Source organism: Oscarella lobularis, chromosome 9 (genome assembly GCF_947507565.1).
Source record: "Oscarella lobularis chromosome 9, ooOscLobu1.1, whole genome shotgun sequence".
Lineage (NCBI taxonomy): Eukaryota > Metazoa > Porifera > Homoscleromorpha > Homosclerophorida > Oscarellidae > Oscarella > Oscarella lobularis.
Window position 1 is genome coordinate 1144047 of NC_089183.1, and position 14507 is coordinate 1158553.

Genomic DNA, 14507 nt, shown 5'->3' on the forward strand with positions numbered 1-14507 from the left:
ATTCATGCCAAAGACGAGGCAGGTTTTGAATTGAATTCGAACTTGGCATACTTCATGTTCTTTTAATTAATATAAGGATGGACACGGAGCCTTTGTTCTGGCTTGCAGAAGGCACCAATATGATACGGTCAAGTTGCTTCTATCCAAATTTAATTATCTGAATGAGGTTTGTCATTGTATACGACAAATAATAATCGATGCGTTGCTCTTGTTCAGGAAGGTGCGCCTCTGTTGCACTGGGCGGCTCATAATGATTATAAGCGTATGGCGGGGTTGCTGATTTCACACGGAGTTGATTTAGAAGCCAAAGACGAGGTATTGCTATTGGTATTTCTCTTACGGTTATTTGTCTTGTGACTCCCTCTTGTTGCATCTAGTGGGGTTGTACTCCATTTCTCACTGCTGTCGAATTTGGGTCGGATAACACCATCGATTTATTGATTTCAAAGAAATGCAATATCTTTACCAACGCACTAGACGGTGCATCTGCTCTCGATCTTGCAATATTGAGAGGACGCCTTGACTTATTTCGACGATTTGTGAATGCAGGAGTGACCGTTGATTATCTCGCACAAGTTTGTATAGATCAGGTTTTAATGAACTAGTATCACTTCTTTTGCCAGGGAACTCGAGATTTCCTTTCTAAATTGGTGGCAGATGAAAACGAAGAAGCGTCCAAATATTTGAGAGAGGTGTGATAAGTATATCAATTAATTGACGAGTACTTTCACAGGAAACCAATGTATGTTTTAGGTGGAGGCTCCTCTGCATGTTCTACAGAAAAAAGATGTAGTAATGTCTGAGCCGGAATCAAAGCATGATGATCTGAGAAACGATTTCTCCGGCGCCTTAGCACCTGAAAACGACGTGACGATCTTAGAACGAGCAAAATCGTATTCTCTAGATTATTTATTTTTTAGGCCGTTAAAGCTGTCGATGGAGGAGAGGCCGAAGAAACGGTTCAGAGAGTCTGCCAAAAGCGCAGACCATTTTTTCAGTCATTGCTTGCACAGATACAGTGAAGCCGACAGTGGTTTGAGAATTGAGAGGAGGAAAAAAGTTTTAGAGTATTTTGTTAGGTGCTAAAGAGGTTAGAGATAGGCTTATAGTAAGCTATCTATGTGCTTGAGGCTGAAAACGAAAGATTGTTAACGTCACTAGAACCTTGATCCAGGAGTCGTTTCTGAGCAGGGCGCGACACGTCTTTGACGAACCTTTATTTCGCTGATCTCATTTCGGTTAAGGAGAGTTCTCCGAAGAACATTCGCCCATTGAACTCCGACGACGTTTCGATGTTAGAAAAACTTGATCAATATTTGATTTCTTCAGTCTAGCACTTCTGCTGGCACCTTCACGAAAAGAGGCACTTTTAAATTGTCGATAGGTCGCAACGAGTGATTTTGATTCCTTTGAGCTATATGAATCCTGTTCCGTAACGTGGCCGCTTGCCGAGGAGGTCAGAAGACTCAAAAGCTGATCTCCTCCATGAAAATCCTTAATTAGGCGTGGAGCAAAAGACGTCGAATGATGGTAGAGGACAACGCATTAGCGTCATAAATAAATGACGGAGCACTCTCGCTGTTATCAATGCCAGCGGAACCTAGACTGTCAATCATCTCCACGTACCTACTTGGAGTGAGGAGTTCCTTTGTAAGCAGCGAGTCTATAAGATTTTCTGAAATGATGCATGCGAGTGCGGACACGGCTTCGGAATACACGGAAATGAGACATATCTCGACCATTTCGGATCGCTCATTTTGACTGTACAACTAGATATATCTGGATAACGGATCGCAGATGTCCGCAAGTGAGGACAGGCGATGATGAAGAGGAAGACAATTGCAGTACCGAAAACTTGGGTCAGCAACTGGCTGAGAACTGCCGAAAGACACATTGACGTTCTTCTAGACGGTCGACGGCGAAGAGAGTTTTGCGACTCTGTGACCCGGACTACGCGGCTGACCCGGATTCTCAGATTCGTTTTGTCTTCCTGCGGCATTGTCCTCTACTCTTGTTTTGTCTTAGGTTGAAGTGCCAATGGGTTGGATGGATTTTTTCTGGGCGCTGGAGAGAAAAGCTTTTCTTTGGGGATTGACTGGTTCAAACACTCAATCGCCGACGATGCATGAACAGAACGTGATGCCTTCAGTAAGGAGTTCCTGCTCCGTCTGTTGATCCTGAGCGGCTATGATTTCTCTCTAACGACGGCTGAAGCCATAATTTTCCTTCATTTATTTTCTGCCATTCCTAGGTTTAGCCGGTGTACCATCATCGAGTCACATATGACTAAAAATTTAGCCTTTTCGGACTTTCCATTTGACTTAATTAATTGACTCGCTGGAGTTTAATTAGCTAAGACACCTTATAATTCAGTCACGGTCAACAATAAAAATTCACTTCGTCTCGCCGTTTGTTGAAGGCTTCATGCAGTCTAACGTGCGCAAAAAGAGGTTAATTGTTCACTTCCGCTGTTGCATCACCAAAGACCCGTTGGAAAGTTCTCTTATAGTATGGGCAATTCTGATTCTAGCGTCCACCGTAAGTTTAATTCGTATTGTCGATGAGATTGCCTTATCGTTTCGTACGTGTAGCTTTGACCAGGGCTGTAATTGACAGAGACCTCACTCGCCTTAAAAAATTATTGAGCAAAACCGAAAAATTGCGCGGACGTGAAAGACGGGGTAATAAAAACAATTGCGTGTGGGTAAAGTGGCAAGCGAAAGTAAATTCTTTTTGTACGAATTTCCTGGTACGGGAACTTTACCTAGTAGTGACGCACGGGTGAAAATATAAGGGCGTACTAACAAATCGATTTGTTGCAGAATGGATACGGACTTCTTCACTCTGCTGCTTGGAAAAATCGTGTTGAAGTAGCTGAATATCTAACGGCCAATGGAATAAACATTGAACTTCGAAATGACGTGAGACTGTGTGAAATTCCTTGAGAAGAAAATGTGAGATGGGCAAGACACCTTTTCTTGTGGCTTGTCAATCTGGAAGTGTTGCTCTTGTCGATCTGTTGATATCTAAGAGATGCAATTGTTTGGCAGCAGCCACACTAGGACGAAATTGTGTGGGTTAAATGAAAAGGTGTAAAGCAGTTTTACAGTTGGGAAGAGGATCTTTGACTTTGGCGGTCATGGGCGGGAAATGTGACTAGCTCAGCTTAATTAATTGAACGTTACACGTCTCTAGTTCGCCTCAATCTTAACACTGTTGGAAACAACCTAAGATGCCTTTATCGAAATTACAAAATCACGTGATTCAGAAAAATAAAATATGCCATTAATAATGTTCCCCAGAATACCGCAAAAAAAAGAAAACGTACATAAAATGAAGTTGGTTTAGAAAATCGAACGCTTTGGTTGTGAGACTCTACTAACAAATGCATTATAAAGTGTAAAAGCACTACTTAAACTAATGATAGGTGCAAAAGTGTAAAAGGAGAGGTGTAAAAGTGTGAGAGGAGCTGATGCGAGAAAACGGTCGTACTAAAAATACCACCTGAGTGGGCCCTCTGCACCTGAATAGCCTATAAAAGCATGAAGAGTTATTCTTCGATCGTGCATCCGAGTTCCTTAATTTTTACCTGGAAAGACTTCAGCAATTTGAGTGGTGTACCCTTCTTCCATCATCGCTTTGATCAGATGTCTTCGGATGGCGCAGTTGCCATGACGATCACTCCACTCATCTAGCATTGTCAAGGCGCGATCGCGGTTGTCTCCCTTGCTACTTTCTATTTCGTTTAAAATGTCATTCTGAAAGCCTAACGCTCTTCCTATGTGACGCCACACAGCTTGAATTAGTTTTGCAGCTTTCATCCTTTCCCCGTCAGTGACAGGTGCATCGAGATGCAACTCTAAGTAAAAAAATCTTTTACATATTGTATGTGTCAACGCAACCTGATCGTAGCCTATAGACAATCGGCGACTTACGTGATGCTGACGAAGTGTGAAAACTGTCGGCTAAAAGCCGGCGAAGTCGTCCTGCAAGTGAAAGAGAACGTGCAAAAGAAGACAGTGCAACGGTTTATAGATCTCTCTTACTTGTCGCGATGGCAGAGGGGGCATTAGCTTCAAGGAAAGCCAAATCTTTCCTTGCGACTTTTTCCTGCAACGGAAATAATTACGAGGTACATGTTCATCACAGGCGATTATTGCATTTACCTCTTCCAAAGAAAACTCCAGAGAGCCGCAATCATGAAGAATAACAAGCAAGTATAGCAAGCTCAACTCCCGAGCCGAGTCAACAAAATTCTTTATCGTAGCGTCCAGATTATTACTCCAAAGACTCAGCAATTGCCCAGCAGATTTGCACTGATATCTATCAACGGTCGAAAAGCGAGGCAAACGCCTAGCCAATGCTGATCTCCCTTCGGGATCCTTATCAAGACATTCACAAAGAGCGTGGCGAGCTTCGTAAAGAACAAAAGCAAAATGATCGTCGGGAAGGGCTAGGAGGTCTTCCAAAGAGTCTTTCACTTCATTGTCGCCGACTGTCGCGCTTGAGTATTGAGAAATCCTGGTGATCATTTCAATAGTCTGTGATTTGTGAGCGCAAGGGAAGTCTTTGCGCTTCTTCATCTCGGCGCAGCTCATGTAGAAAAGACTCAACGCTGTTCCAAAACTTTTCTCTTGAAGAACTTTCGTTCCTATTGCCATTAGATCGGACAGGTGTTTCTTGCACTGCCCTTCGGAATGCGGAGGACCACGTACAATGAAATCAATCGCTTCTTTGCCATCCCTAAGTACAATCATTCCTTCAACCGAATAACGGTTGATTGTCTGTTCAATCGCAAGGCCACCACGCCAAACAATGATTTTCGATGGATGAAAACACGGAGCGTTCCGTGCGTTGACCTGAATTAACGGCATAGTTTCTGGAGGTATTATATCTTCGCTCATCAAGCGACGCCCGACGTAAACTGTCATTAAACGATTTTTACGCCACACGTGAGGCGGAAAGCCCTCTTGAATTAGAGCAGGAAAAAAGTAGCAACTGGCTTGTTCGTCAACCGGATAGCATAATTCTAATGAACAGAGAAGTTGGATCATGATGCGAGAAAGTTTCGTCGTTTCCGTCTTTTCAAAAATTTTTTGAATCGATTCTCTACTAGCTGTTGCAGTATCAAAATGAGGTGGTGAATTGCTGGAAGAGATAGAAAACAGCGAATTGATACCTCTTCCACACAGCCACGGAAGATCTATAACGATGGTGTCGTCGATAACGAGAATCTGAAGATGCACTTATCTCAATGAATAATCAACCGCCTTTATAATTACCTCTCCTATCGCTTGCAAAAATGAGACAAGAAGATCTTGGTCCCTCTCTGAAAGTCCAGCACAGACACTCTCCACTGCAAGCTTTTTAAAAAGTTTAGCATCAATACACCGAATACGAGGGAAATCGCTCAGCTGCAGAAAATACATTAGTTAGCTGGCATTCATGAATAGTGATTAGCTTGCCTCGTTGCTATTAGAAATAATGTTGCTGCTCTTCAAGGCCCAAATAACGTTTTGACGCAAATTTTGAGTTAGGCGATGCCTGGACGAGGCCGCCAAAACGAGATTGCCAAATTTGCGAAGAAGCGTCGGTGATGCGTTGGCAGATTTTGGATTCCGCAGAATAGGAAGAAACGTCTGCTGAACTGTTTCGAATATAGCTGGGACGCTCTTTACAGCCTAAACGGAATGATAGCATAAACCAAGAGAAGACATCTGTTGTGATTACATTGAAGAGATGATGGTGTGCTAGACGAAGACCGCTCAAATCATTGATTGAGACAGACTTAGAGGAAAAGGCAAGAGTGAAATCAAACCACTGATTAAATTCGGCGTGAAGATATGTAACAAGACGTTCCAATTCTCTCGCAATAACCCAAAAATAGCTATTTCGGCCACCATATACTACAATGCGGGCTTTCTCAGGAAGACGAACGCAGCATTTAATAACGAATGACAACCAATAGTGACTTAACCTTCTCTGCTCCTCTTCACTTTGAGTTAGATCAACAACTAGAAGGAAGATTGTCGAAGATGAAGAAAAAAGTTGCTTGTGCATTTTGTGAAAGAACGGCTGCCCAGCGAAATCGACAACGACGATCTTGTCTGCGTAGGAGGTCTCCACAGCGGTGATTTCAACACTGCTCTTCCGAGACGCATAATTAGCATGCAGAGATTGCACCAGAGTAGTTCTTCGAGCTCCAGCCTCGCCAATAACACAAATCATAACTTGTTTCGACTTTACTGTGCCTTGTGCGTAACGCTCTCGATACTGGTATTGAGCCTTGCAAACATAAAGAGACACGCAGTATCGTCATTGAAAGAAACTCGCGCCAACAAAGTATACTCACCCAAAAGCAAAGTAAAACCTCTTTGAGTTTTGTCGGAAAAGGCAGTTCGTGTGAAAAACGCCCATTCTAAAGAAACTATGAGTAGGTAGCAAAAAAGGCTCTAGTCCTACTTCGTCACGAAGAGCGGCAAGACCAGGTGATCGAGAGAGGATCATCTTGACGATATTGAGAGCATCACTCGAGATTTCTCTCACCAAAGTATGTTGCCGTATAATGGTTTCTACAACTGGCTGGTAGCACTGTATATGTATATCGACGTAAGCTCTCTCTATATATCTCTCTCTAACTCTCTCGCTTTCTTACAGAGGAATCGAGGCTTATTGAAGAATTCATGAGCAGTGTGCCAATAGAATAATGACTGTGAGAGCAAGCGCAAAGTAACGCGCCCTTCCCCAACTGAAAAACGTAATAGAAGTACTAAACGTAGACCAGCACTTGAAATCAGAAAAAAAACCTGGTTACGAGAATTCGGGTTGCAACCACTTTCTAAAAGCAATTCCACCAAGTTGGACTGTCCTGAAGAACACGCTACAGGAAGCAAAGGATCGCAACCAATCTTGAAGAGAAGACAAAATACTGCAATTAAGAAACGTCTGAAACAATTCATCAAAAACCTCATCTGAAAGGTTGACGTCTCCTCCGGCATTGATCAGTAATTTAGCAAGTTCAAAATGACCGCCACTACACGCTGACGCCAAAGCAAATCGCCTAATCTAAAGTTTGCAATGCATTTATTCAAGAATAAGTTAACAGAAAATTTACTTTGTTGGCTTGATTGACGTTGGCTCTCGAAGCAATCAGTAATCTTGCAATTTCTATGTTGCCTTTCTCACAGGCTGCTAACAATGGAAATCTTCCGAACTACATTTATAACGTAGAAACAAAAGTAATCTTGTAGAGGAAGAAACCTTATCTTCCTTATTAATATTCGCTCCGGAATTGATAAGTATTCTACCAATTTCAAAATGATTACTATGACACGCTTCCTCCAGCGCAAAGCGTCCATTCTAAATAGAAAGTTTCAACCAGTGACATAGAGCAACATTGCGTGAAGTACCTCGTCTGCCTCGTTTACATTGACTCCAGTGTCTATAAGTTTTTTGACAAAATCAGCCTTACCACTACTGCAGGCAAACCCAAAGTGTCTTTTCTAAAGTTTCAAACGCATTTGTTAAGATAAACGCTAACACAAGTTCTAAAGACAGGATCCCTCAACGTACCATTTCAATCTTCCGAATCGTAGACGACAGGATGCCTTTTAGGGTTTCAATTTGCTGCTTAGTTTTTAGAGCGGTTCGAGACTAAAAAGTGTTGGAATACAAGCCGTAATAAAAGAACGCTAAGAATACCCTACATCCTTGTCGACCATTTCTTTGATACGAAAAAGTTTTTTCTAAAAATCAACAGCATACAGTACCAAAATCGTTTTGCAATATTATGCTCTTACTTCTGCCCTACTTGGTTTGCATTGCACTTTCTCGGTCTCTAAAAAGCTACGTTAGCCCACTTTGATAACCTTGGAGGCCACTGCACCTTCTAAAGTACTTTTCAACTTTTTTCCACGTAGCCCAGATTCAAGACATTCTTCAGCGATACCAAGAGAATAGTGTGCTGACAAAAAACGGCTCCGAAACGTCTCTGCGTGACGCTTCGCCGTTTCATTGCAAAAATGCTCGATAGAAGAAAACGACTTTGTCACCGGCATCAATAATGGCGATTGTCTAAGGAGACGAGACACTTTCACTGGCTGAAGGATGCCAAACTGGATTTCAGCATATGGGTCAATTTGAATGAAGGCTATTAGACCCCGAGGATTGTGAAGATCAGAAACGAACTTAATGAAGTCTATACCACTAAGGGTAAGAAGAACGTCACAGCTGCCAGGAAGCTTTTCTATCCTTTTACAGCCCAGCAGGCTAGGAACTGCTCTCAGTAGACGCTCTTTCTGAAACAGAAAGCGCTCCTCGTTGATTTTAGGTAGAAAAATTCTTAGAACACATTGAAGTGAAATTCTGATGGTGGGATCACCTTTTCCCACTTGATGTGTCAATGGCACGCTAAACGGCAGGCCATCAATAAACCGAAACTTAACGTCAACTCGCATCATCCCCTTCTTTGCGACATCGCGAATTACGCTCTCGACACCGTTGCGGTAGGGCTCGAAATCTTCTTTCAAGGCCTTGTCAATATGGACAAGGACCTCTTCAAGGGAAGATGAGCCGGTGTCTATTGAAACTCCAGAATCTGGGGTAGAGTTCTCCGAAGAAGATTCGCCTACTGAACTCCAACGAAGAACTTGATCACTATTCGATTTGTTCAGTCTAGTACTCACCTTCACGAAAAGAAGCACTTTTAGATCGTCGATGGGTCGCAACGAGTGATTTTGATTCCTTTGAGCTATATGAATCCTGTTCCGTAACGTGGCCGCTTGCCGAAGAGGTCAGAAGACTCAAAAGCTGATCTCCTCCATGAAAATCCTTAAGCGTGGAGCAAAAGACGTCAAATGATGGTGAAGGACAACGCATTAGCGTCATAAATAAATGACGAGCAAACTTGCTTTTATCAATGCCAGCGGAAGCCAGACTGTCAATCATCTCCACGTACCTACTTGGAGTCAGGAGTTCCTTTGTAAGGAGCGAGTCCATCAGATTTTCTGAAATGATGCATGCAAGTGCGGACAAGGCTTCGGAAAACACGGGAATGAGACATTTCGACCATTTCGGATCGCTCATTTCGACTGTGCAACTGATATATCTGGATAACGGATCGCAGATGCAAGTGAGGACAGGCGATGACGAAGAGGAAGACAATTGCAGTACCAAAGACTTGGGTCAGCAACTGGCCGAAAGACACGTTGACGTTCTTCTAGAGGGTCGACGGCGAAGAGAGTTTTGCGACACTGTGACCCGGACTACGCGGCTGACCCGGATTCACAGATTCGTTTTGTCTTCCCTTGTTTTGTCTTAGGCAGTCGTTGAAGTGCCAATGGGTTTGATGGATTTTTTTCTGGGCGCTGGAGAGAAAAGCGTTTCTTTGCGGATTGTCTGGTTCAAACTCAATCGCCGACGATGCATGAACAGAACGTGATGCCTTCAGCAAGGAGTTCCTGCTCCGTCTGTTGATCCTGAGCGGCTATTATTTCTCTCTAACGACGGCTGAAGCTATAATTTTCCTCCATTTACTTTCTGCCATGCCCATCATCGAGTCACGTGACTAAAACTTCAGCCTTTTCGGACTTTCCATTTGACTTGACTCACTGGAGTTTAATTAGCTAAGACACTCGGTCACGGTCAACAATGAAAATTTACTTTGTCTCGCCGTTTGACGGCTTCATGCAGTCTAGCGTGCGCAAAAAGAGGTTAATTGTTCAGTTCCGCTGTTGCATCACCCCAGACCCGTTGGAAAGTTCTCTTATAGTATGGGAAATTCTGATTCTAGCGTCCACCGTAAGTTTGATTCGTATTGTCGATGAGATTGTCTTATCGTTTCGTACGTGTAGCTTTGACCCGGGCTGTAGTCAACGGAGACCTCGCTCGCCTTCAAAAATTAATGAGCAAAACCGAAAACTGGGCGGACGTCAAAGACAGGGTAATAAAAACACTTGCGTGTGGGTGAAGTGGCAAGTAAAAGTAGATTCTTTTTGTACGAATTTCCTGGTACGGGAACTCGACCTAATAGTGACGCACGGGTGAAATTATAAGGGCGTACTAACAAATCGTATTGTTGCAGAATGGACACGGGCTTCTTCACTCTGCTGCTTGGAAAAATCGTGTTGAAGTAGCTGAATATTTAACGGCCAATGGAATAAACATTGAACTTCGAAATGACGTGAGACTGTGTGAAATTGCTCGAGAAGAAATGTGATTTTCATTTAGATTGGCGAGACACCTTTTCTAGTGGCTTGTCAATCTGGAAGTGCTGCTCTTGTCGATCTGTTGATATCTAAGAGATGCAATCGTTTGGCAGAGACCACAGTAAGACGAAATTTTATGAGCTGAATTTACACGTGTATAGTAGTTTTGCAGTTAGGAAGAGGAGCTTTAACTTTGGCGGTCATTGCCGGACAATTTGAAATGACGAAGAAATTAGTTGAAATGGGATTTGATGTCAACAAACCATGCGATAAGGTACTCCGACGTCTTTAATGAATAAAGTAATAGGGGGTGTTTAGGCTGGCGGCACTTCATTGCACTGGGCCGCTGCTAAAGGAAGTGCCCAAATCGCTACTTTTTTGATTGACAACGGAGCAAATCTCGAAGCTAAAATGAAGGTATGCTTGCTTACTCAATAAAAAATAGTGCTGTTGAAATGCAAGTTTTATTGATTGGCAAAATAATCTTGCTTTTTTCTAATTAGAATGGATTTACTCCAATTATGGAAGCCGTTATGTTGGCAAACATTGAAGTGATTGGTTTGCTGATTTCGAAGGGATGCGACGTGCGCGCCGAAGACAAGGTAATCTACCAGCGAAGGAATCTACTAGTATAGAGGATGAAGGGGACGTAGCTTGCTTGATTGAGATGAAGTTTAAGATGAACCTTTGTACGCTTGAAGCGGTATTTGGCTGATAGAGAAACTCTGCCTAATTCTACCTGATAGATTAAATAACGATCAGGGAAATATAATTAAAAATTGTATTGTTGCAGGACGGAGAGGGACTTCTTCACTGGGCTGCTTTTGCAAATTGTCCAAAAATAGCCGAACAGTTAATAGCGAATGGATTAAACATTGAACTTCGAAGCGACGTGAGTCTGTGTCAACTTAATGGCTTTAGGAACTATGATGGTCATTTAGCGCGGCGAAACACCTTTTCTTGTGGCTTGTAGATATGGAAGCGCTGCTTGTGTAGATCTGTTGATATCGAAAGGATGCAATCGCTTGGCAGAGGACAGAGTGAGTGTGGGACGAACTTAACGCGTAATGCAGCGCTGTGTTTGCAGTCGGGAGAAGGAGCTCTGAATTTGTCAATCATGGTCAAAGAATTTGAAATGACGAAGAAATTAGTTAAAATGGGATTTGATGTCAACAAGCCATGTGAAAGGGTACTCCGACCTCTTTTATGTTTGATGTATTATTTTGGATTTAGAATGGCTTCTCTTCGTTGCATTGGGCTGTTTTAAGAGAGAAACGCATTCAAATCGTAGTAAAGTTCTTGATTGACAACGGAGCAAATCTGGAAGCTGAAACAAAGGTATCACTTTTCACTCAATTGAAATTGACTTTTTAATTAAAAGCTTTATTGTTGCTTCGTAAATTAATTAATCTCGATTTTTACCGATTAGGCTGGAATGACTCCACTACTGATAGCCGTTTGTTGTGATGACAACGTCGATTTAGTTGACTTCCTGATTTCGAAGGGATGCGACGTTTGGAAAAAAGACAGGGTAATTTACCAGCAAGGAAATCTATACTATAGCAGTAAAAGAGGCGTAGCTTGCGCATACAATCATAAGAGATCTTAGCAGAGGTCATGCTTGGGGGAAAATATACCTTCGTACGCATGCAGTAAAGCGACGGTAGACTTTGTATCTGGCATTTTCCTGGTAGAGAAACTCCACGTAATAGAATCACGCACGGAGAGAATATGAGAAAGTAATAACAAATCCAATTTTTGCAGGACGGAGACGGACTTCTTCACCTTGCTGCTTGGAGAAATCGTCTAAAAGTAGCCGAATATTTAATAGCCATAGGAATGAACATTGAACATCGAAACAACGTGAGACTATGTAAAATTTCTGACTTTGAAAAACGTGATGGTCATTTAGCGGGACGAGACACCTTTCCTTTTGGCTTGTAAATATGGAAACGCTGATTTTGTAGATCTGTTGATATCTAAAGGATGCAATCGCTTGGCAGAGAGCACAGTGAGAAAAAATTTCATAATTTAACGTGTAAAGCTTTTTTGCAGACGGGAGGAGCTCTGGCTTTGGCGATCATCGGCAGACAATTTGAAATGACGCAGAAGCTAGTAAAATTGGGATTTGATGTAAACAAACCATGTGAAAAGGTACTGAGACGTCTTTGATATTTGGAGTAATAATTTGGGTTTAGGCTGATGGCTACACTTCATTGCATTGGGCTGTTTCAAAAGAAGGTAACCAAATCGTAAATTTCTTGATTGAGAAAGGAGCAAATCTCGAAGCTAAAACAAAGGTGTAATTATTCACTAATAGATCAAATATTGTTTCATTTGCAACGTTTATTTAAATTTTTACTGGTTAGACGGGAAGCACCCCAATTATGATCGCCGTTTATAATGGCAACGTCGATTTACTCGACTTGCTGATTTCAAAAAGATGTGACGTTCGGGCAAAGGACGAGGTAGTTGTCTTGTCAGGAAAAGATTTATTAGGAAATGAAAATTGAATATTTGTAGTGTGGTCACGGACTATTAGTAGTCGCCGTTTGGGGAGAAAGAGTTGATATGTTCAAGACTATTCTTAGAATGGGATTTGATGTGAATGAAAAGTGCAGTGTAAGATGAAAAGAATTTTTTTACTACGTAGTACTTGTTATTTCTTAGAATGGCCGCACTTGTCTGCACTTCGCCGCATCCGATAATTCAGCCAGCATTGCTGCATTACTGTTAGAGCAAGGAGCAGATATGGAACCACGAAATAAGGTTGTGGTTTGACCGTTTCGGCGAAGGCAAAGAGAAGGCGTCCTGCTTTTACGTTGTTTTTCTAGTGGGGAAGAACACCCTTTCTTACGGCTGTCATTCGGGGCAGCAATAACGTAGCCAATCTGCTTTCTGCAAAAGGATGCAACATTCATGCCAAAGACGAGGCAGGTTTTGAATTGAATTCGAACTTGGCATACTTCATGTTCTTTTAATTAATATAAGGATGGGCACGGAGCCTTTGTTCTGGCTTGCAGAAAACACCAATATGATACGGTCAAGTTGCTTCTATCCAAATTTAATTATCTGAATGAGGTTCGTCATTGTATACGACAAATTAATATAATAATCGATGACGTTGTTCTTGTTCAGGAAGGTGCGTCTATGTTGCACTGGGCAGCTCATAATGATTATCAGCGTATGGCTGCTCTGTTGATTTCACACGGAGTTGATTTAGAAGCCAAAGACGAAGTATTGGTATTTCTTTTTATGAGTACGTGTCTTGCGACGTCCTCTTGTTGTATCTAGTGGGGCTGTACTCCATTTCTCACTGCCGTCGAATTCGGGTCGGATAACACCATCGATTTATTGATTTCAAAGAAATGCAATATCTTTACAAACGCACGCGACGGTGCATCTGCTCTCGATCTTGCAATATTGGGAGGACGCCTTGACTTATTTCGACGATTTGTGAATCCAGGAGTGACCGTTGATTATCTCGCACAAGTTTGTATAGATCAGGTTTTAATTAAAGAACTAGTCACTTCTTTTGCCAGGGAACTCGAGATTTCCTTTCTAAATTGGTGGCAGATGAAAACGAAGAAGCGTCCAAATATTTGAGAGAGGTGTGATAAGTATATTAATTAATTGACGAGTACTTTCACTGAAACCAATATATGTTTTAGGTGGAGGCTCCTCTGCATGTTCTACAGAAAAAAGATGTAGTAATTTCTGAGCCGGAATCAAAGCATGATGATCTGAGAAACGATATCTCCGGCGCCTTAGCACCTGAAAACGACGTGACGATCTTAGAACGAGCAAAATCGTATTCTCTAGATTATTTATTTTTTAGGCCGTTAAAGCTGCCGATGGAGGAGAGGCCGAAGAAACGGTTCAGAGAGTCAGCCAAAAGCGCAGACCGTTTTTTCAGTCACTGCTTGCACAGATACAGTGAAGCCGACAGTGGTTTGAGAATTGAGAGGAGGAAAAAGTTTTAGAGTATTTTGTTAGGTGATGAGCTAAAGAGGTTAGAGATAGGCTTATAGTAAGCTAGCGAATTTTATCTACCATATGTGTTTGAGGCTGAAAACGAAAGATTGTTAACGTCGCTAGAACACTCTTTTGAGAAGTGCGCGGCACGTCTTTGACGAACCTTTATTTCGCTGATCTCATTTCGGCTAAGGAGAGTTCTCCGAAGAACATTCGCCCATTGAACTCCAACGACGTTTTGATGTTAGAAAAACTTGATCAATATTTGATTTCTTCAGTCTAGCACTTCTGCTGGCACCTTCACGAAAAGAGGCACTTTTAAATTGT

At 42.2% G+C, this 14507-nt stretch overlaps 3 protein-coding genes across 5 annotated transcripts; 2 read left to right on the forward strand and 1 right to left on the reverse strand.

Annotated features, from left to right (window-relative positions):
* The first annotated feature begins 80 nt into the window (after window positions 1-80).
* Window positions 81-1062, forward strand: LOC136191097 (POTE ankyrin domain family member A-like). The gene is made up of 6 exons (XM_065979392.1): window positions 81-166; window positions 217-315; window positions 378-575; window positions 624-692; window positions 754-867; window positions 921-1062. The coding sequence occupies exons 2-6, from the start codon at window positions 265-267 to the stop codon at window positions 1020-1022; spliced, it is 534 nt and encodes a 177-aa protein (XP_065835464.1). The 5' UTR covers window positions 81-166; window positions 217-264; the 3' UTR covers window positions 1023-1062.
* Window positions 1063-3303: 2241 nt separating this feature from the next.
* On the reverse strand, window positions 3304-9184 carry LOC136191360 (death-associated protein kinase 1-like). The gene is made up of 21 exons (XM_065979685.1): window positions 8685-9184; window positions 7886-8629; window positions 7800-7837; window positions 7707-7745; window positions 7573-7653; window positions 7410-7502; window positions 7261-7359; window positions 7115-7213; window positions 6967-7065; window positions 6807-6908; window positions 6656-6748; window positions 6463-6591; window positions 6353-6418; window positions 5731-6285; window positions 5466-5681; window positions 5283-5414; window positions 4167-5234; window positions 4047-4110; window positions 3936-3986; window positions 3590-3859; window positions 3304-3532 (listed from the first exon to the last, which is right to left on the reverse strand). Exons 1-21 carry the CDS (start codon window positions 9082-9084, stop codon window positions 3492-3494), a joined length of 4479 nt encoding a protein of 1492 aa, XP_065835757.1. The 5' UTR covers window positions 9085-9184; the 3' UTR covers window positions 3304-3491.
* Window positions 9185-9381: 197 nt separating this feature from the next.
* Window positions 9382-14420, forward strand: LOC136191223 (putative ankyrin repeat protein RF_0381). 3 transcript variants are annotated; one of them, XM_065979532.1, is made up of 26 exons: window positions 9387-9798; window positions 9852-9940; window positions 10082-10180; window positions 10228-10326; window positions 10378-10479; window positions 10524-10622; window positions 10709-10807; window positions 10999-11097; window positions 11147-11245; window positions 11293-11394; window positions 11439-11543; window positions 11635-11736; window positions 11970-12068; window positions 12118-12216; window positions 12261-12359; window positions 12404-12505; window positions 12575-12673; window positions 12729-12827; window positions 12876-12974; window positions 13040-13138; window positions 13197-13286; window positions 13344-13448; window positions 13500-13697; window positions 13748-13816; window positions 13877-13990; window positions 14044-14420. In XM_065979532.1, the coding sequence occupies exons 1-26, from the start codon at window positions 9771-9773 to the stop codon at window positions 14143-14145; spliced, it is 2595 nt and encodes an 864-aa protein (XP_065835604.1). In that variant the 5' UTR covers window positions 9387-9770; the 3' UTR covers window positions 14146-14420. The 3 variants fall into 3 exon arrangements, with proteins under 3 accessions (XP_065835606.1, XP_065835604.1, XP_065835605.1); XM_065979533.1 differs by having other exon boundaries at window positions 9388-9798; window positions 13344-13442; window positions 14044-14419; XM_065979534.1 differs by lacking the exons at window positions 13500-13697; window positions 13748-13816; window positions 13877-13990; window positions 14044-14420 and having other exon boundaries at window positions 9382-9798; window positions 13040-13142; window positions 13344-13442.
* The last annotated feature ends 87 nt before the right edge of the window (window positions 14421-14507 follow it).